The sequence below is a fragment of the Mytilus edulis genome, chromosome 6 (assembly GCF_963676685.1).
Source record: "Mytilus edulis chromosome 6, xbMytEdul2.2, whole genome shotgun sequence".
Lineage (NCBI taxonomy): Eukaryota > Metazoa > Mollusca > Bivalvia > Mytilida > Mytilidae > Mytilus > Mytilus edulis.
Genome location: NC_092349.1, coordinates 52,389,123 through 52,411,360, shown reverse-complemented (window position 1 = coordinate 52,411,360; position 22,238 = coordinate 52,389,123). Strand labels below are relative to the sequence as shown.

Below are 22,238 nucleotides of genomic sequence, written 5' to 3'. Positions count from 1 at the left end.
TACATATTTGTTTTTCGTTCATTTTTTTATTTTCTCGTTTGAATTGTTTTACATTGTTATATCGGGGCCTTTTATAGCTGACTATGCGGTATGGGCTTTGCTCATTGTTCAAAGTCGTACGGTGACCTATAGTTGTTAATGTCTGTGTCATTTTGGTCTCTAGTGGACAGTTGTCTCATTAGCAATCATACCACATCTTCTTTTTTATATTTCTATCTTCAATTTAAAAAAAAAAAGCAGTTGTGATATGGTTGCCAATGAGACTCAGAGATCCACCATTTAAAAAAAAATCATTTGAATGCATATATTATGGTTTTTGTTATTTTATTGGTTCGTTTTTATATAATAGTCTTTTAATATTGCAAAATTACACCCATAAGGGTCAAGCAATACAAACAAACACATATACATTTTAAATGGAATACAATGAAATACAATACGGTATAAGAGAACATATTTTAAAAGTTCTTTTATAAATTTATGTATAGAACACAATCATGAGCTGACATGGGTCTGACCCCCTCAGTTCTAAAGCGGACTGTTTAATGAAGACTCCAATATGACAAACAAGTTCAGGAATGGGGTTTAGAATATGTTTTAGTTTATCAAATTCATCAAGATGTTTATATATACATACAGAATGGTTTGGTTACCATGACCATGGGCTAGGATGAAAAATTTTGTCCTGCATTTTTTTTTTAGCTGTAATCTCTGTCCTGCCTTTTTATTTTTCACTCTGTTCGGTCCTGCCTTTTTTTTTTTAGTTTATCCTGACTTTTTTTTACCTAAATTATCGTCCTGACTTTTTTTTTGCAAGTGTCTCATCCTGCCTTTTTTTTTACTCAAAACTCCTGTCCTGCCTATTTTTTTCAAATTTCATCCTAACCCCCCCCCAATAAAAATCAAATAGTAGCTCCCTTACTTTATCATTATAAGCCTTGTATCTTTTTGAAGTTTCGCCTAAATATTACTAGCATATTACAAAATATTACCTTTGATGACTAGAACTTTAATATGTTTTTCTTTAAACTGAAAATTCAATGTTGTAGGATAACAAAACTTGCAGACAGTTTCAAACCACTTCTTACTATGTGAATTCGTTTTGTTTTATATCCTACATCGATCTTTTGATGTTGTCCTTAATTATTATAAAAAACGTTTTAAAATTCCGTTCATCGGTAATGAATGTGCAGATACAAGGCAAATAATTAAGACACATATGCACGAAATATCATGGAGTTCAATGAGCAGTTTAAATACTGCATGCATTTATATATATTTATATAAATATAAGTTAGCCATTTTTTAACCCCGCAACGTTCTGTATGTATGTGCCTGTCCAAAGTCAGGAACATGTAATTCAGTAATTATCGTTTGTTTATGTGATACATATTTGTTTTTCGTTCATCTTTTGTACATAAATTAGGACGTAATTTTTTCGTTTGAATTGTTTTACATTAGTCATTTCGGGCTCTTTGATAGCCGCGACTATGCGGTTTGGTCTTTGCTCATTGTTGAAGGCCGTGCGGTGACCTATAGTTGTTAATGTCTGTGTCAATTTGGTCTCTTGTGGAGAGTTGTCTTATTGGCAATCAAACCACAGCTTCTTTGTTTTATATTTGACAAGTGTTAGGGTCAGGTTATGAATACTAGTAGATCATATAGATTGATAGTCCAAATAATTATGACATCTGGCAAGGCTATTTTATTTTTTTTCTGGGACGCGTAGGAAGGCGTCCCAGAAAAAAAATAAAATAGCCTTGCCAGACGTCATAATTATTTGGACTAATAGATTGAAGCCCTGGTAGGGGTATAAGTTTGTCAGAAATGCACTGTTTTTTTTCTTCAAATTATTCGTATCGGAGTAACGATATATTATGTAGCTTTAGCGACAGTAGTTACTTGCTACTTAGTCCTTTTCGTGCATATACTTGCACATAAAATCATGCTTGTGATGAGGTTTCCGTAGCGGTTCATTTCTTTACGTGGTGAGGTTGCTAGCCTAAAGTATATATACATACGTTGAAGGAACGATGATTTTAAATCTGACTTTAATTTATCTGAAATATTACTTTTGCCAGATACATAATATATGTGCCTCTGCTTCTGGTGACGAAATATATATCTGGATGGAGGTACTTTGATATCATTTTATTATTATTAAACTTTTTATACCGTTTTTCTCTATTCTCTTAGTCTATTTATATTGACCATTATTCTCCATTCTTTATATTTTGTCATCCAATCATTCTCTATATTCTTTATTTTCTCCAGTATATTTCTCTAATCCCGGCTACCTTGGCATTGCACAAGGTCACAAAAATGTACATATTTGTCAGTTTTCGTTCATTTTTTGTACATAAATTAGGACGTTAGTTTTTTCGTTTGAATTGTTTTACATTTATTAATTTAGTCATTTCGGGCTTTTTATGATGAACTATGCGGTATGTGCTTTGCTCATTGTTGAAGACCGTACGGTGACCTATAATTGTTAATTTCTGTGTCATTCGGTCTCTTGTGGAGAGTTGTCTCACTATGTACATCTTGAAATACAACATGAATCCCAAATACATCATGGGTATCGCTATGGTTTTGTTACTTTTTGGAAAATGGATAGATGAAGAAACAGGAACATCGTCTCTCCAAGATCACTCTTCAAAAAGGTCTGTGTTTGCAACTGTTCTGCAGATACAAAGGTATGTACATCTTTACCTTAACACCACACAACATGGTAGTAAAAACACTGGAACATCGCTATCATACAAAATCCACCATCTCACATCTTAATTCGCATTCTACTGATAATATCAGGAATTGAACAAAACCCAGGCCCTGTTCAAAACGGCTGCGGAATATGTCGTAAATTAGTCAAAAGTGACAAAGCAATACAATGTGACGAATGTGATTTATGGATACATACACGTTGTACATCGGTTGACAACACAACGTACACTAAATTACAGAACACACATGATCAATGGTTCTGCCAAAACTGCATTGCACCATGCGGAATTTGCTCTGGCAACATACATAACTGTGACCCAGCAATCTAATGTGACCGATGTAAAACATGGATTCATAACTCCTGTGCAATAGTGTCAAATGATGAATATAAAAACATACAAGCAACAAATTGTACATGGATTTGTCCATTATGCGATGAAACAAACTTATCAACATCATACTCAAGTACTTCATCAGGCATAGAAATCAACAATATATTTGATATGTACTCAGAAACAACAAAGAGACACACACATGTAGTAGACACATTTATACCAACTAAGATCACAATGGTTTCCATCAACATCAATGGTTTAAGAGGAAAAAAACTTGAACTGCAAGAATATTTACAAACGGAAAACCCAGACATAGTAGCACTGCAAGAGACCAAAATCAATAACAGCATTGCAACCAATGAATTAATTCCAGACACATTGGGCTATGATATATACCGCAACGACAGAACAGGCAATGGGGGAGGCACAATGTTACTCGTCAAAACACACCTTGACTCAGCACCTGTGAATATCCTCGAAAATGGATCAGAATCTATTTGGAGCAAAATAGTATTGCAAGGAAAACAGCATTACATAGGAAGCTGGTATATACCACCTGATGCCCCTTTGGATCAAATACAACTTCTTAAGGACCAAATGGATAAAATCAAGAAACTAGGAAAAGCAAACAAACAACCATGCATTCACATCTTGGGTGATTTTAACTACCGTAAAATAAATTGGCGGACAAAGCTAAATAAAGATACCAACACATATGCCTTAATGGTAGTGACGGCCAAGCATTGATAGACATACTAAATGAAGCTAGTTCTGAACAACTCATCCTATTTCCAACCAGGGAAAGTAATACACTAGACCTTTTAATAACAACATTACCAGGGCAGTTCACAGACATCCACTCACCTGATCGGTTGAGCGACCACGACATTGTCATGGGTACTCTGCGATGCACAATACCAAGAAAAATAAGACCAGAAAGGACCTCCTACCAATACTCGAAAGGAAATTACAATCAGATGAGAGATGACTCAAGGGACTTTACCAGAGACAAATACTTCAACGGCCATCAAAATAACAGAAATGTGGAAGAAAACTGGATCATGATAAATGAATTCATACTAGGAACCACCAAAATAAATGTACCAACTAAAATATTAAAAGGAAAACAGTCAATACCATGGATAAATAAAAACATCAAGACCATGATAAAACGAAAGAACAGAACACATGCCAACTATAAAAGAAACAACAGCATGAGAATAAAACGAAAATGGCAAGAATTAAGACGCAATATTAACAAAGAAATTGAATTAGCCCACAACAACTATGTCAACAACTTAATAGGCGATATAAAACAAGACTCTAAACCCTTTTGGAAATATATCAACAACCAGAAAGCAGACAAACAGGGAATACCACCACTTAAGACTCATGATAATAAGACCGCCGATACAGACCAACAAAAAGCTGAGGCATTGAACACTCAGTTTACAAGTGTATATACAGAGACAAAATATGAATCTGTTCCATACCAAACTCCTCCTGTAGACAAAATGATAAACATCATAGTAACAACAAAGGGTGTAGAAAAAATACTAAAAAATATTAATGCATCAAAAGCGATGGGCCCTGATGGTATACATCCAAGAGTACTTAAAGAACTGGCACCTAACATATCAGAGGTAATGGCTCACTTTTTCCAGCAATCCATCAACAGAGGAACCATCCCAGACGAATGGAAAAATGCTAATATATGCCCACTATTCAAAAAGAACGACAGAACCATCCCAAGCAATTACCGACCAGTTTCCCTAACATGTATCACTTGTAAATTACTAGAACACATCATTTGCTCAAACCTAATGCAGCACTTTGAAAAACACAACATCCTAAATAGCCGACAACATGCATTTAGAAGAATACACAGCTGTGAAACCCAACTTATCAACGTTATACATGACTGGGCAACTGCTATTGATAAAAGGAAACAAACAGATATATTTATTTTGGATTTTGAAAAAGCTTTTGACACCGTACCGCACGAGCTCTTAAAAAGTAAACTTCACAAATATGGCGTGCCCAAAAACATCTTAAATTGGATTGACGCTTTTCTATCTAAAAGATCTCAGTGTGTGATAGTAAACGGAGTTAAATCGGAAACATCATCAGTCCTATCAGGAGTTCCTCAAGGAACGGTTCTTGGTCCAATCCTATTTCTGGTCCATATCAACGACATAGCAGATAACGTAACATCAGAAATTAGGCTGTTTGCAGACGACTGTGTAAGCTACAGAGAAATTAATACTGAAGATGACTGTGCTGAACTACAGAAGGATATTGATACCCTAGGTAACTGGGCGACAGATTGGGGAATGAGATTTCAACCAGTTAAATGCAACATGATGACATTGAGTCGCAAGAAGAAAACAACATCATTTAAATACACCTTGAAAAATACGGAACTCCAATTTCTAACATCAATAAAATATCTAGGAGTTAACATCACGAATGATCTACACTGGGGTAAGCACATAGAGGAGATATGCAATAAATCTTACAGGACATTAGGTTTACTAAAAAGACATCTATCCGCATGTCCACTTGAAGTTAAACTCCAGGCCTATAAAGGACTGATACGACCTGTCCTAGAATATGCAAGCACTGCCTGTGACCCACATCAACTATATCTCCTCCAGGACCAACTGGAAAATGTACAGAAAAGAGCGGCTAGGTTTATAACATCAAACTACACTGATTACGAACCAGGAAGTATGACAGCGATTTTAGATCAGCTACAATTACCCTCACTGAAAGTCTGTGACCGTCGTACACAAAACAGATTAATTCTTTTCTGCAAGAATATACATGGTCAAGCAAACTTACCATCTGACCAACTGAAAAAACCATCCCGTACAACCAAGAACATGCACAGTCAACATTTCCTCCGACTTCAAACAAAAACAGACACGTTAAAATACAGTTTTATCCCAAATACCATTACAGACTGGAACCTACTACCACCGGATATCTTCACCAAAATTCAGACAGCAGAAGAACCAGCTAAAACCTTTAGTGAAATTGTAAGGGGGGTCCAACTTAAGTAAATTACTTGACGCACGCGCGGTGTATTAATATCCTTGGATGTTTCACCGTAAACCTATCAAGATCAAGATCAAGATCAAGATACGCTATATTTTTTATTCCTTACTCCCGCACTTTTTCTCCAATACTCTCTATTCTTTGAATCAATCCAGATTCTTTCTCCAATTTGAAGACGTATTGTAATGTATGTTTTAAGATCTTTAAAAGTGATGTGTTGAGAGTATTTCAATTCCGGAAAATTTTATAAAGCTTAACCCGTTACGTTTTTGTATACTACAGCTGTTTCTTGAGGTTATCTCCCTTCTTTGGCGGTAGATTTTCAAGTTTTTTCCTGAACACGGTAATTATGATTGATAATGTCTGGTATATTGTAAAGTGGTAAAGTTTATTAAAGATGGAACCAGCAGTTTGATTTATCATTAACCGTCAAGTCCGAATTAAACAAAGATACGAAACTGGACCCGTAAATTTTTATAATTTCTAATAATTTCTATGTCTGATAAATTTATGCACCTACTTCTAATTCTGGAATTCTAGTCAAATCGGCACCTGGTTAACGGTTCCGCAGCTACTAGACTCCGTCTCGGGCTGATATGGGGGTCTCAGGATGATAACCAGGCTGATATGGAAAAGGCCATGTATTAATCTCTATTTAAAAAACAGTGTAAGACCACATATAGACTAAATACTTTTTCAATTAGAGTAGTGGATCAGTGGAATAACCTGTCAGATTTAACGGTGACGGCAAAGACTGAATAATTTTAAGTCTGCATTAAATGGCGAAAATTGGAACCTATATAAATTCATATGTTCGTGTTAAGTGTTTCAGCTGCGCACACCTAAATAAGTATTTTTTGATAAGTTTAATATATGAGCTGCGTCGGATAGAAATCGACCTTATGCAAGTGCATGTACACATATACATATCTAGCCTCACCGAACACAATTACGAACGATTTTTGAACTTGTGATTAATATTTTTTTATGTAGACTACTTTTCTTGAATTGTTTATACCATAGAATTTAAGATGAATGAAGGCTTTCCATTTTGCATCATATCCCACATAAATTTTTATTCACGTTAGGATACTTTAGAAAGATTTGCGTGACCTCGTTTTACGGGTCAAGAGAGCCACATATGGACGCAATTCCGAACAGCACTATATTGATATATCTTGCAGAAGAAATCAATGACAACAGTCTAGATTGATAAAGCATACATTAATCTTTATCTCAAACACATTTTCATAGGAAAATAAGATGCACAAGTTTGTTTTTTACTTCAATTACTTCAGCAGTGGTTGCAGACGAAATGGCGGTTATGTGTAAAGGAAAGATTTCTGATTTTTTTTGTTTTTGTTTAAGTTCCTCCTTTAAAGGAGCACTAAATTCAAGTTTATCCATTTTGGTGGTGTACTTATCATTCATCTATGATTTTTTTTTATATAGGTCAACATTTGTTTCGGAGTTTTCTGGACTTTTCAATAAAATTAACATATTTTCTTTTGACCATAACTAGGGTCACAAGATGCTAAAAAACATCAATTGTGGGGTTATTTGGGCAAGATAAAAGGCATCACGCACATGAACAGAATCAGGAGATATTTTTCTTTCTATATATTAACAAACGAAGACAATATGCACTTACCTTATGTTTTTTTTTTATATAACTTGCAGGCCAGATTGCCGTTCTTATAATATTTTCAGAATGATTTTGTCATCGTGATCAACATTCACCAAGTGCACATAAATTGTATTATCATGAAAACAAGGGATTTTTAATAGGGTTTTTATTTATAAAACATTTTTTGATAAATATAAACAAATATGATCTCAGAGGGCAAACATTGGAAATCGTTCGTAATTGTGTCCAGTCGTAATTGCGTCCTGTGGGGCTAAGGCTTTGATCGATTTTGGAATAACTAAGATATAAAAGCTGCATTTTGGTCCGTTTCAAACAGGCCTCTACAATAACTTTTTTTTCAACTTTACTTGTCCAGTAGGACAAGTACAAACCAAAACTTACTTGTCCGAATGAAATTGTAACTTGTCCAAAAAAAATCTTAATAATAACCTTTTTTGCATTTCAAGTTGACTCAAGGAACAAAATGAATTAAAAAAAATTGAACAGCATTTGATTTATATCCTTTGAAATACTTTTAAAAGGTATGAGCCATGAACAACTGAATTTAGTTGTGTCACAGGACTTAGGTTCTAGTTTTTATCAATGCTAAAGTCTCATCATACTTTGCATCTGATTGGCCTCTAAATGTACACTAATTGGATTTTTATCCTATTTTTTTTTTAAAGTTGAAAAAAGTTTATTCAAATGCAATCAATAAAAAGAATATGATTGTCAATGAGACAAAAGACCAAATGACACAGAAATTAACAACTATAGGTCACACTCACTGCATTGCAAGTATTGTTTTTTCTACATAAAGATCAAACATGATTTGATGATTTTTATGGTAAATAATTTCCTCATTCTTATTTAAAACGGTATGGACATTGGTATTAATTATTATAAAGCAACAAAATAAGGTAGGAAAAGAGGTTCTGATTTGTCTTGGTCCAGAAATGTCTACTGCCTTGCCAAACTGTCTATTAATCATGTCTATGAAAAATGTCGCCTACGGTGCCCAAACTGTCTATTAAACTTGGAGCTGAATCATTTCCGAGCTGGTGACGAACTGTCTTTTAAAGTTACCTTATCTAAAAAGCGCATGGTTGAATGGGATCGGTAAGACTGGTTTCCGAGAAAAGTGTGCTTTTTACCTCTTAAAAGTACTTGACAAACAACCAGTTTTAAATTATCGATTGCAAGTCTGAGGGGTCTTGAGAAATAAAAAGTTTCTAGTTTCAGTTTAAAAAGGAAAGATGTCAAACAAATCTTCTTTTCTTGTTTTTTTGTTAAAAATAATTATACTTTGTTCATCAAAGTTGGATTAAGATTTATTTTCTGCAGAATGATTCTACTTGTCCCATCGGACAAGCTTGGAATAGCTTTTACTTGTCCGACCTTTTTTACCTCTGGTACCGGACAATCGGACAAGCGTTATTGTCGAGGCCTGTAAAAGGGTTGTCTTCTTATGAAAACCTACTTTTGAAACATTTACAGACTTTCCGTAGAAATTATTTTAACCCAAAATAGGTTAACAGAGGTATTGATTTTCGTTTGCATAAGGTCGATTTCTATCCGTCGCAGCTCATATTATATAAATATATTATAATGAGATGAGAGATCATATACGACAATCCAAGATGAGGGGTCAGTAGAAGCCTATGGCTTATACAACGACCCGAAGATCAAGATAAAGGTATATATATATGTTGTGTACAAGATGTAAGTTTGTACAAATTATAATTTGTACATGGTTTTTGTACAAGTTATAAGTCATGTAAGTTTTTTGACACACAATTTTTTAATAATCTGTGTACAAGATGTAAGTTTGTACAAATTATAATTTATATACTTCAACCTAACATTTCGTGCTATTCTCCTTGTCCTCACAATGGAAATGAGGATACCTGAATGGTTTAAATTCTAATTTCAATTTTTCTCCTGATACGATGACACCATATATCCATAAAAAGTCTTTTTGTGGTCTAATAATGTTTTGGTAATAATTCTCACTATTAGATTGTATCATATACATGTAGTTGTGAAAATATGACAAAAATATGCGAAACAAATGCCTTCTGTGAGTTAGGGAAGGTAGTTTAAGTAGTTAAAGTTAAAGCTAAAGATGGAACAAGAAAAGGATCTTAGAATTATTTTTTAAAATGATCTTAAATATTCACAACATATATATATATCAAGTAAAATAAATAAAGCCAATAGTATACTTGGGCTGATTAACCGAACTTTTAACTTTAAAGATTAATATGCATTTTTAAGACTATACCATGTATACCATGTATATGTTGCATTGGTACGACTGCACATGAAATATGGAAACACAATATGGTATCCACATTTAAAGAAAGATATTAATGCTGTAGAAAAAGTGCAGATGAGAGCAACTTAATTAATTCCTGATATACAACATTTAAGCTATGAAGACAGATTAAAAGTACTTAAACTACCTTCTCTTACTCACAGAAGGCGAAGAGGGCATATGATACAAGCTTTTGAAATATTAAAAGGAATAGAAGATTTATCTTATGAAAGATTTTTTTCTGTGGTCAGTACAAATACCCGTGGGCATAATTGGAAATTAGCAAAACCTAGATGTAACACTTCTTTTCGATTAAGACATTTCTAGCAACCATGACCATGATGACAACGTATACATGGTATATAATGATTGGAATAACCTATCAGTTGAAGTTATTTCATCAAAAACTGTGGAAGCTTTAAATTTTAAAATTAGTATAGACCGTCATTGGGAGTCATGTATCAGTTAAGAGATTGGTGAGGATACAAATAGTTTTCTATATAACTTTTTAATTGTGTGAAATATTGCACCAAATCATGAAAGATTGATGATTGTATCAGTTTTGAAAGTGTATGAGCCCCACAACAATCTTACAGATCTTACAAATTTTGGGCACAGGAGTTTGAAATCCTATCAATAACGGGGTAAAAATATACCCAAGTCGACTTTCACAGTAGAGACAAATTTCTAGAATTCTGCCTGGTAAAATTAAAATCTATCTACACATGCTACAGGTTGATGAAAACCAAGGTCAAATGTTCCAAAATCATTTTCTTATTCATTTTATATAAATGTCAAAACCAAATAAAGTCTGAAGTTACCGTATTCATTAATGTTATTGACATTCTGTTAATGAATTCGATAACTATTACCGAATTCAGAGATTTCCAGAACTGATTTGTCCTGAAACTTGGTTTTAAGTGGTGTTATTCAACTTTAAACAATATTAAAGTAAACATTTTTTAAGATAAGTCGTATTTATTCAATAAAAGTGCAATTTATAATAACTTCTGGAAATCTATTGGTATGTCTTGTATGCAAATTCCTGGTAGAAATCAATTATTCAAAAGTAGCTCTATATAGACAACTTAAAAAAACTAAAAGTATTAAAAGTATTGTACATTTTTTTTGTACATGTTGTACAAATGTTGTAAGAATAGATTCTTTAAAACACCTGAAATGACAAAAAGTTAATGCCAGAGACATATATATTACACCTAGAAATCATTAATTCACATACAATCCTAAAAAAAACCAATTCAATGCAAGCACAACAAATAATGAACCCAATAAGTAATTTGATTTTAAACTTTGAGATACCCTGTCTCAGGTAACAGTAGTATTATATGGATTATCCTTGACTGACATGGACAATAGGCATGAAACACGACATGAATAGATACATGTCTCTACATAACTTTAGGTGATTTAAAGGTTGTTTACAACTAAGTGGACAGTATCAAATGTAATTAAGATGTCAGTTTATTTTTACGCAAACAACAGCCGAACAGAAATGAAAAAAAGTGCAAGCCTTACATTTGTTATCGTTTCACCTGGTCTGAGAAAACACTATTTTTGAACAGTTCTAAATAACACCTGCATAATTTTTTTATTTTTTTACAGAAAGATAGCAATGGCATCTGATGAAGATTTAGCATCTAGATTACATACATGGGCTTTACAGGAGATGCACTTCCACCCCCAGGGTAGACATGTTAATACACCTTTACCCAATGCCAGCCAGTTCAAGCAGTAAGACAATGTATACATTTTGCTATTTAGCACTTTCAATTTCTACATCTAGTAAAAAGGAGAAAACAATGTGTCTCAGGAAATACCATGCAACAACAATATTTTTTTATAGGATTGGAATTCGCTTTTTAATGCTGTTAACATACTACTGATTAAAGAAAAAAGAGTTGACAACTCATGAAAGTGTCTGTAATAACACATGCATGTTATTTTTCTCTGATAATTTGTTTAAGTTACACCTTTGACTTGTAAAAGATAGACAAAAGATACTAAACATGCTAAAGGTACATGTAGATACAAACTCATCATGCTCGTATTGAAAAAAGTATAAGACCAAAAGACAAACAACAGTCATGACAGTATACTGAACACAACATAGAAAACTTATTAAATAAAGACTGAGCAACGCAAACCACGCCAAAAACTAGGGGTGAAACACTGATGAAAGGTGTATGCTATTTAGAGATGGTCTTTAACTTAAGGAGGTAAATTATTCTGGCATGTATAATGGATATCATGAAAAAATATTTAGCTTTTTGTCTTTGATACATGTAAATAGTTTTAAAATCATTTGGCAAAACAATTAAAGTGCTCTTTTTAACATGTCAAAATTAAACATCTAGACAATTTTTAAACAGGTATTATTATCAATACTTATTTATTCATTTCTTTCAGAATTTTCCGAGGTCCTACAGCAGATTTTTGGAAGTTTGTTTTATCAAGAGTTAGATCTGCACAGTATGTATAGATGTGAAAAGATTTGGTATGAATGCCAATGAGACATCTCTCCATCTAACAGTCAGAGCTCAGACATAAACAAGTTTTTGAGAAGTCAAAACATGTATTTCTTATAAATATGTGTTTTCAATTTTAGAAATTATCTAAGTCAGAAAATGATAGACTTGTTTAGGTCTATTTATGTTGATGTGAAAAAACTTAATTTTACTTGGTGGCCAAAGTACACCACCTATGACAGCAAAAACCTGTCTGAGAGTTCACAAGGACTTGAGCTATCTATATTTAATTAACTTATTGAACATCCTTACTAAACACATATGTTTTACCTCATTAAGTGTGTTTCCTGGTGGTTGCATTGTACATGTTGTAAGGTTGATTAACATTATCTCCAATTTTTTTGACTCTCATTCATATTTTTCTTTAGAAGACAAAGCATTGCCTTTTAATGTGGTCATTATTTGATTTAGATGCATGACCTGTTTATAAATATGCGTGGGTCTTGAAGTTAACCCATTTTGATAACTTGTCGACTTGTAAGAGTTGATGTTTGCATCTTTTTGATTCAGGTAAATTATTTCTTGCTGAACAATATTTGACTTGTTAAAGTCATATTTTGTCATGCATTAAAGGGAAACAAACCCTTAAACTTACAAATTTAGACCTCTATGAGTCAAAAACAGATTCAGACTTATTTATGTCTGAGCTCTGACTGTCTTAGTCACAATATGTAAAAAAATAACCATTTTAGGTCAAAATACAGCCTTCAACATAGAGCCTTGGCTCACACTGATTAGCAAGCTATAAAGGGCCCAGTAAAGCAATTCAAATTATTTCATGGAAAGAATATATCCAAGAAAATTCAAACCCCCACGAAAATTTAACCTTCATATACTATCACTTCCATTTAATGGAAACCCCGAAATAAATCCCCACTGACTCTTATATTATTACAAAACCATGAAATTTTGACCCCACAGAAATTAATGTTTCTACAGAATATAAAAATCAAGAAACAAAAATCACTTATGAACTACATCAACAAACTACAACCACTGAACAGCAGGTTCCTTCTATAAAGTAACTTTGTCAAGAAGAATATCATATGATATCAAGATGAAAAATTTATCCAATAAGGCATGACAAGGTCAATGACAATCAATAAATAAGCTAATAATATCTACACTTGTAAACTCAGACTTTATCTTAGGCTTATATTCTCTGGCTGGATTGGCTCATGATGTCATCGCATTCTCACTCTTTTCGACGTATAAAACATGTTGCAGACAAATACATGTACATGAGCTACAGATAGAAAAATTATTACACATAAAAATCAAAGACAAATAAAAGAAATTAGCAATAATCACAACAAACTCAAGGTGAAGTGGGAATGTTTCCAGAAGTGCATTAGAGATTGCCAAGTAGGACTGTTTGACCTTGATAAACAGGTTACTTAAAATTTTAAAATCAATCAATATTTATTATTTAGTTATTAGCATGAATATTATGACAAGAAAGTTATATTTTTTTTTCAATCTGAAATAATTACTGTTTTTATGAAAAAAATTAATTTGATATAATATTGATTTGTAATGGGTAAGGACCTTTCTTCTGATGATTTTAAGGGGGAAAAACATCCATGTATGTCAAAGCCGTTATATTCGCATCATTTGTTTTACCAGTAAAACATTTTATTTTCAGCATTTCTGATTAAGTCACATCCAGAAGAAAGATAAGGACACAACAAATTTATAAAGTATTTACCTTACTACATATAAATTTGATATGATTACATTTAATTGACTTAATTTCTGATTTACAGGACAGTAAAGAAAGTTAAAGGAAATTTGGGATTGTATCCTTTATTTACCAGTACAAGTGCTATTAGCATGATTAGGACTTTTAAAAATGCTTGTTGTTTCAAATTTTTAAATGCAAATGTGTTTGCCAATAAGCATTTAATAGATTGACTTTTGCTGAAGTTGATATGGCATTTTGAATTGTGTCCATGTATACTAAATCTAACTTATATCAATTCAGTTCAAGCTGAAAATATCAGTTTGCATTTCGCACATGTGGCCATTGAAAACGGAAAATGATGGTGATTATGAGAAACTGCTCTCCAATCAGAAGCCCTTTCATATATGATATCAAAGGGTTGTACAGACTGAGAGATATATTTTCCAATGAGTCACTAATATATATACTATGAAAAATTACTACCAATAATTTTATACGATTAACAAAAATGATTTGTGTTTGCACAGTTGATAGCTGAGTATGTATCCTGAAAATGGAAAAGAAATTTACACGAAACACCTAGTTTGGACTCTACATAAATATGAAAAAAGGAAGATATTAGGGAAACATCATTGAGACATCAATCCAGCATTACCATTGATCAATAAAAGAACTGTTACAAGTTGCACTATAAAATATAAAAGTAAATTACCACATGGCAAGGAAAAAAATTGTATTTGTGCGCTTGTTCCTAAATGGTTTCAGACTACAGATAATTAAACTTTGAAAATTATCAAGTGTAAACAAAACATGCTTAAAATCTGCAAATTGTTCTAAAAGTTCTAAAATAGACTAGTAAAAATAGAATTACAAATTATATTCCTTAATTATATGAAGAAAAAGACATGCAGATAAGTCATATAAAGTCAAATACAAAACTGGTAATAAATTTGATGAAGAAAAAGAGAAGCTTCTGGAACAGAGAAACAAGTTAACAGGGGAGGTAACTTCATTGTTTACTGACATTAACCATCTGGAAAATGACTTCAAAAGACTGGAACAAGAAGTAGTTGATGCAGGTAAGTGTAGGACTAAAAAAATAAAGGAAATTCTTTAAAAAAAAAAGAAGAAAAATATACTGTTAAAATTATAGATATATGTCACACAATCATTATTTGGATATAAAGGAATTCAAAATTCCATGCATTCATAAGACAAATCAGTTTTAGGTAAAACATGAAAAAATTAAATGAAATGAAGAATATTTTTGTAAAAGACACATTTAAAAAGATAGTTGAAAGCTTGAAATAAGATATACCGTCATGTTTTAATGGTAGCTTTATATGAGTGTCACTATTAGTTTTAAGTGAGAACATTGTCATTGAATTCAATTGATTAGAAACTTTAATGTTGATATTTATAGCAATCATGTTGGCTTGATTAGTTTCCCTTCTCTGATAAGAATAAAACTTATACGGAGAAGGGGAAGAAGCCTTTTGATTTTTTGGGTCAATTTGATAACAGTCAAGATCACTGTTACTAAATAATGATATATTTTGTTTGTATAAGCTCTTTATCACAATAAATATCTTTTCAGAGACCAGATACCAGACATCTTGTAATGAAATCAGTGTCTTGAGACGTCAGAGAGCTTTAGTACAGACTTACTCATTACAAACAAATGATACAGCTAAACATTATGAAGAATATACCAAGAAAATAACAATACAGGCTGATAAACTTATGAATAAGGCAAAGTATGTATGAAAGCCTGGTTTATCATATTCATTCACACACAGAAATTTTCATATACTGGGGATTCATTATTATTAGTTGGATACCAATTTTCATGGATTTCTTTATCTAGAATTTAAATCTTCAACATTTCAAATTTTCCATAGGCTTGTATGTACACAGGCAAAAGTGCCACACATGATATACTCACGAAGGCCAATACATGTGTGAATCATGCGTAAATCATGCGATATATGACGATATATGAAATATATGTAAATCGCATGTAAATTGCATGCGTGTATCGCATACTTTTGCACACACATGATTTATGCATGAAGACTTTGGCAAAACCACGGAATCAAATATCCATAAACATACAATATTTCTTCAAAAACAAATTGGAATCCTCAAAAATAAAAGAATCTAAAGTAGTATGTCAGACAGCCTATAAGAATAGCTGGTCCTAAAAACAACATAATTAATTAGATTTTTAATTGAAGTTTCATGATAAATTCTATCAGACATGTAAGATTCTCTAATTAATGCATTTTCTAGAGAAAATTTGATGCCTCAAAGCAAATATATTCAGGTCACTATGATCTCTAACATGTTTTCCCCCGAAATGAGCTCAGGTCAACTGGGGCAGCTCGTTCTTTAAAAAAGTGGTCTATTGGTAAGACACCTATCTGGAATTTGCCTGACATGTCAAATGATGAGACATAATTTGAACCTATCCTTATTTATCACAAATTTTTTTGTAAACATTAATATTGTCAGCTTGTAATGAATCTATTTTTTTTTATGATACAGGAAAGGATCAGAATATTACAGTAGGAAGAGAAGTTCTACAGATGATGACCATTATAGTTCTTCTCTTGAGACTAGACAGGGGGTAAATTATTTATTTATAAGAATTATTTCTATATCATAATTTATCGGCATACACTTGATGTTGTGATTTGTCATAAACTCAGTTTTTCTCAAGGTCAGACAGACATGAGGCAATGTCAAGTAATAAATGGTTTGATGCAGAAATATGTCATCAGTTATTATACCAAATGACTAGTGTATATTGTATTATTCATAATTTTATTAAAAAAGACTGCTAAAATAGTGACTGGACCAGTAATGCATGAACGATTAGTCATTCATGGACCTAAAGACCAATGAGGTCCCAAAAAATACTTTGAAAAAAACTCTGGTAAACTTACTAAACAGTATTTTTAACAACTTATGGTATAGTAATTTTGGTTCACTATGGTTGCCTGATTTCCTGCTGAAATCAATGGTTTTCTCTAGGCACTCCAGCTTCATCCAACAATAAAACTGACCATGATAAAAAAACATGTAGGGCTGAAAATGAAAAAAGGGGGGGGAGGGGGCTATTCACAACAGCATGGTCATGATGGTGTATTGCATAAAAGCAAAAAAAATGAATAAAAATTCAAATCATATAAGGCCTAAATTAAAATATTGTTTGTTTGCCCTTTTCCGACCCTATGTTTTGAAACAGGGTAGGTAGGTAGGTAAAAATATTTTATTTTTTTCCCCAAAAAAATAACTTGGCTCGGTATATTATTTGTCATGGGTAGGCAGGTAGGTAAAATATTTTATTTTATAGATACAAAATCTGCATAATGTCATTTTTTTGTCCGTTTTGTTTTTGCAAATAAGTTTTCCGCTGGGACTATTAGTTTTGAAAAAAAATATATAAGAGATAACTTTGTACTGGTAAGATAATGTCCGGGCAGACATATATTACTAGTAGAAAAAGTCCCTAGAGTGTTACAAATTTCGTGTGTGCCTTTTTTCCCAATAAAAATGCTATAAGACTTAAAACTCAATTGTCACGTATTTTGCATCACATTTATGAATGATCTGTATGGAAAACTTGGCGATTTTACTGCCAGATATTCTCCACTTTACAGGGTTTTGTCACTTTTGGTTCATGTCAGATATAAATAATTTAGCGGCATCGTTAACATAATCATTCTGATATGCGGATCACAAAAGGCCATCCCTAGATAGAATACAACATCCGTTTACAAATTAGTTTGTACACACGTTAATACTTTTGTATCAAACAAACTTTTTTGTAAATGAACCCAAGGTACAGAGTAACGTACTTCATATCATGATTTCAGAAAGCGTTCAACATCGATTTCAAACAAATGCTTTGAAACTTCAAATGGAAGTGTTCATGTCAAACGCTCAGGTGATACCAAACGGACTGGACCTTATACGTAAAGATAAAACCCGAGGATTCCGGTAAAAAAAGTTTTGAGCGGGAAATACAAATATAAGATTTTTGGTAGGAACGAAAATATAAAATAAAATAAAATCTTGCTGGTAAATGCAAATAAAAGATTTTCAGGCGGAACGAATTGATAGGGTCGGTTGGTAAAGGGCAAACAAACAATAATTTAATTTAAGCCTAACCAATTCTAAGTTCTTTGACAACAGTTATTCTGTGTCAGAATCCTATTATGTGTCAAATATTTAATTACAATCTGTATCAAGTGCTAATATTGTGTCCAATTGTGTTTTTGCCTCAACGGTTCAGAGTTTGACCTCTGCTGTTGTATCCAGCTGTGCTCAGCGAAGCAATTTATTGAGAACTAGTTTCAACTTAACAAGTCAATGTAGCATATTTTGTTTTACTTGCTGAAAAGTCAATTGATGCGAAATCCTAGATGTCAAAACTTCGAAACTAAAGCATATTTATCAATTATTCATTAAAATGAAAGAGTAACATCATGAACGTTCCTTACTAAACATACTTTTTTTGGATTTCAAAACACATCCTCATTTCCCAAACTTTGAAGTCATTATTTTCAGGAGTTTGAACTGTATTTTTTTGTTAATTATATTTCATTTCTCACTGTATTACAGAAACAAGTTAGAGAGACATGTGAAGCTATTGGATCTTTTCTACAGAAAATGTTACAAGGAGAGTTTGGCACAGATAAATCTGTGTTGTAAGTTGAAATAAATGTTATAGGATAAATCAAATATAGAATATAGAAAATGAGATCTGGTATGATTGCAAATGAGACAATTATCCATGTATATCAGAAACCAAATGAAGTAGATGTTAGCAGCTTTAGGTCACAGATTATCCTTCAACAATAGTCTGTTCTGTCCTTACCCTTAAACAAAATCCAATATTATTAATAAGAGTTTTTGTGGGTTAATAATATGGTTAACCAGCCTGTAAATTGGTCTTTCTGTCTGTCCATGTGCCTTGTAATCACAACTCTTAATGAACTGTTTGGATATCGAAACTTAGCAGTTGTGTACACCTGAGGATGTTTTAAATAAATAAACCCTGTTTAAACATGTTATATTCGTAAATCTATTGGAAATGCAAGTAGTCCACTCACACTTTAGCTAAAGCTAACCTTTTTATACAACCGCAAAAATTTTAATTTTTCGTCGTATATTGCTATCACGTTGGCTGCGTCGTCGTCGTCCGAATACTTTTAGTTTTCGCACTCTGAATAGTGAATAGAAATCGATGAAATTTTGACACAATGTTTACGACCACAAAAAGAAGGTTGGGATTGATTTTGGGAGTTTTGGTCCCAACATTTTTGGAATTAGGGGCCAAAAAGGGCCCAAATAAGCATTTTCTTGGTTTTCGCACTATAACTTTAGTTTAAGTGAATAGAAATCTATGAAATTTTGACACAAGGTTTATGACCACAAAAGGAAGGTTGGGATTGATTATGGGAATTTTGGTTCCAACAGTTTAGGAATTGGGGGCCAAAAAAGGGCCCAAATAAGCATTATTCTTGGTTTTCGCACAATAACTTTAGTATAAGTAAATAGAAATCAGTGAAATCTAAACACAAGGTTTATGACCACAAAAGGAAGGTTGGGATTGATTTTGGGAGTTGAGGTTCCAACAGTTTAGGAATTAGGGGCCAAAAAGGGGCCTAAATAAGCATTATTCTTGATTTTCGCACCATAACTTAACATGCTTAAGTATAAGTAAATAGAAATCTATGAAATTTATAAAATCTATGAAATTTATAAACAAAAGGTTTATGACCATAAAAGGAAGGTTGGGTTTGATTTTTGGAGTTTTGGTCCTAACAGTTTAGGAATAAGGGGCCCAAAGGGTCCAAAATTGAACTTTGTTTGATTTCATCAAAAATTGAATAATTGGGGTTCTTTGATATGCTGAATCTAACTGTGTATGTAGATTCTTAATTTTTGGTCCCGTTTTCAAATTGGTCTACATTAAGGTCCAAAGGGTCCAAAATTAAACTTAGTTTGATTTTAACAAAAATTGAATCCTTGGGGTTCTTTAATATGTTGAATCTAAAAATGTACTTAGATTTTTTATTATTGGCCCAGTTTTCAAGTTGGTCCAAATCGGGGTCCAAAATTAAACTTTGTTTGATTTCATCAAAAATTGAATAAATGGGGTTCTTTGATATGCCAAATCTAACTGTGTATGTAGATTCTTAATTTTTGGTCCCGTTTTCAAATTGGTCTACATTAAAGTTCAAAGGGTCCAAAATTAAACTAAGTTTAAAAATTTGATTTTAACAAAAATTGAATTCTTGGGCTTTTTTGGTATGCTGAATCTAAACATGTACTTAGATTTTTGATTATGGGCCCAGTTTTCAAGTTGGTTCAAATCAGGATCCAAAATTATTACATTAAGTATTGTGCAATAGCAAGAAATTTTTAATTGCACAGTATTCAGCAATAGCAAGAAATCTTCAATTGCACAGTATTGTGCAATAGCAAGAAATTTTCAATTGCACAGTATATTGCGCAATAGCAAGAAATCTTCAATTGCACAGTATTGTGCAATAGCAAATATTTTCAATTGCACAGTATTGTGCAAAAGCAAGAAATATCTAATTGCACAATATTGTGCAATAGCAAGATATTTTCAATTGGAGTTATCTTTCTTTGTCCAGAATAGTAGTTGAATCAACTTAAATCATTGTTTTATACAATATACAATGTATATTCACTTTTACAACCAACTGATAAATTAAAACAATCTGTACCATTTAGTGATAACAAGCACTTTATTTTACATTTTAATATTTTATGATGTATTTAAATGAGTAGTTATTATTGCAAACTCCATTAGAAATTTAAATTGAGATCAGTTTTGGAAAAAGGGAAAGGGGGATGTGAAAAAAAAATGGGGGGGGGGGGGGGGGGTAAATTTTTCTCATCTCAGATTTCATAAATAAAAAGAAAATTTCTTCAAACATTTTTTTGAGAGGATTAATATTCAACAGCATAGTGAATTGCTCAAAGGCAAAAAAAAAATTTAAGTTCATTAGACCACATTCATTCTGTGTCAGAAACCTATGCTGTGTCAACTATTTAATCACAATCCAAATTTAGAGCTGAATCCAGCTTGAATGTTGTGTCAATACTTGCCCCAACCATTCAAGGTTCAACCTCTGCAGTCGTATAAAGCTGCACCCTGCAGAGCATCTGGTTGATATTTTCAGTAGCCAGTATTTTAACTACAAAAATTATGTTTTATCTTCAGGGGATAACTGTCTTCTATACTATTGCATTGTAAATATTTCAGTCAGTCAAAGAAAGATACATTATGGAAATCAGTGGAAGAATTATTAAGTGAGTTTAGTGTGACACAGATACTGAATGCTTTAGTGACTAACACACAGGAGTCAGCCTTTACTCTGAGAGATATGACATCTAAAGTAGACATCAGACGAGATGCTGAAAAACTCAGGTATTTTGAATTATTATACAGAAATTAATTTTACACCTGTGTATGTAATTTAAAAAAAAAAATTCTAGCAAAAGGAGTTTTCCAATCTAAATTCATTTACGAAAAACAATTTCTCTTGATAAAACAAGAAAAATGAAATAATATTTGTGACCAATCAAGTCTGCAAGTGAAGCAAAGCACGAAATGTGTTAACCTTGTATTAAATTTGATTAAAAGTCTCATTTCAAGTGCAAATTAATCTTTTTTAAAGGAGTAGGTCCGGTAAGGACCGATTTTGGCCTCAAAATTTCAGGTTCATCCGACGAAAGATTTTGACCACTTTTCAAACACTTAAGTGTCTATTTTATTTGAATTAATTAGTTTATGTGAAAGATTTTAACAGATTTAGTCATTAAAAACGACCCGATTCAAGCTCAAATATGAAAAATCTACCTAATATGCCGAAAAATGTCACTTTTCAGATGGTTTTTG

At 32.4% G+C, this 22,238-nt stretch overlaps 1 protein-coding gene across 1 annotated transcript in view; it reads left to right on the top strand.

The window, feature by feature from the left end:
• Window positions 1-6,454: 6,454 nt before the first annotated feature.
• The window catches only part of LOC139527851 (uncharacterized), a gene marked incomplete in the record, with an annotated part of 32,675 nt that continues 16,891 nt past the window's right edge, over window positions 6,455-22,238 (top strand). The window contains 9 exon segments of the mRNA XM_071323529.1: window positions 6,455-6,585; window positions 11,687-11,815; window positions 12,491-12,553; window positions 14,376-14,408; window positions 15,191-15,372; window positions 15,891-16,050; window positions 16,841-16,922; window positions 18,923-19,008; window positions 21,603-21,767. Coding sequence (XP_071179630.1) covers window positions 11,697-11,815; window positions 12,491-12,553; window positions 14,376-14,408; window positions 15,191-15,372; window positions 15,891-16,050; window positions 16,841-16,922; window positions 18,923-19,008; window positions 21,603-21,767 — 890 coding nt within the window.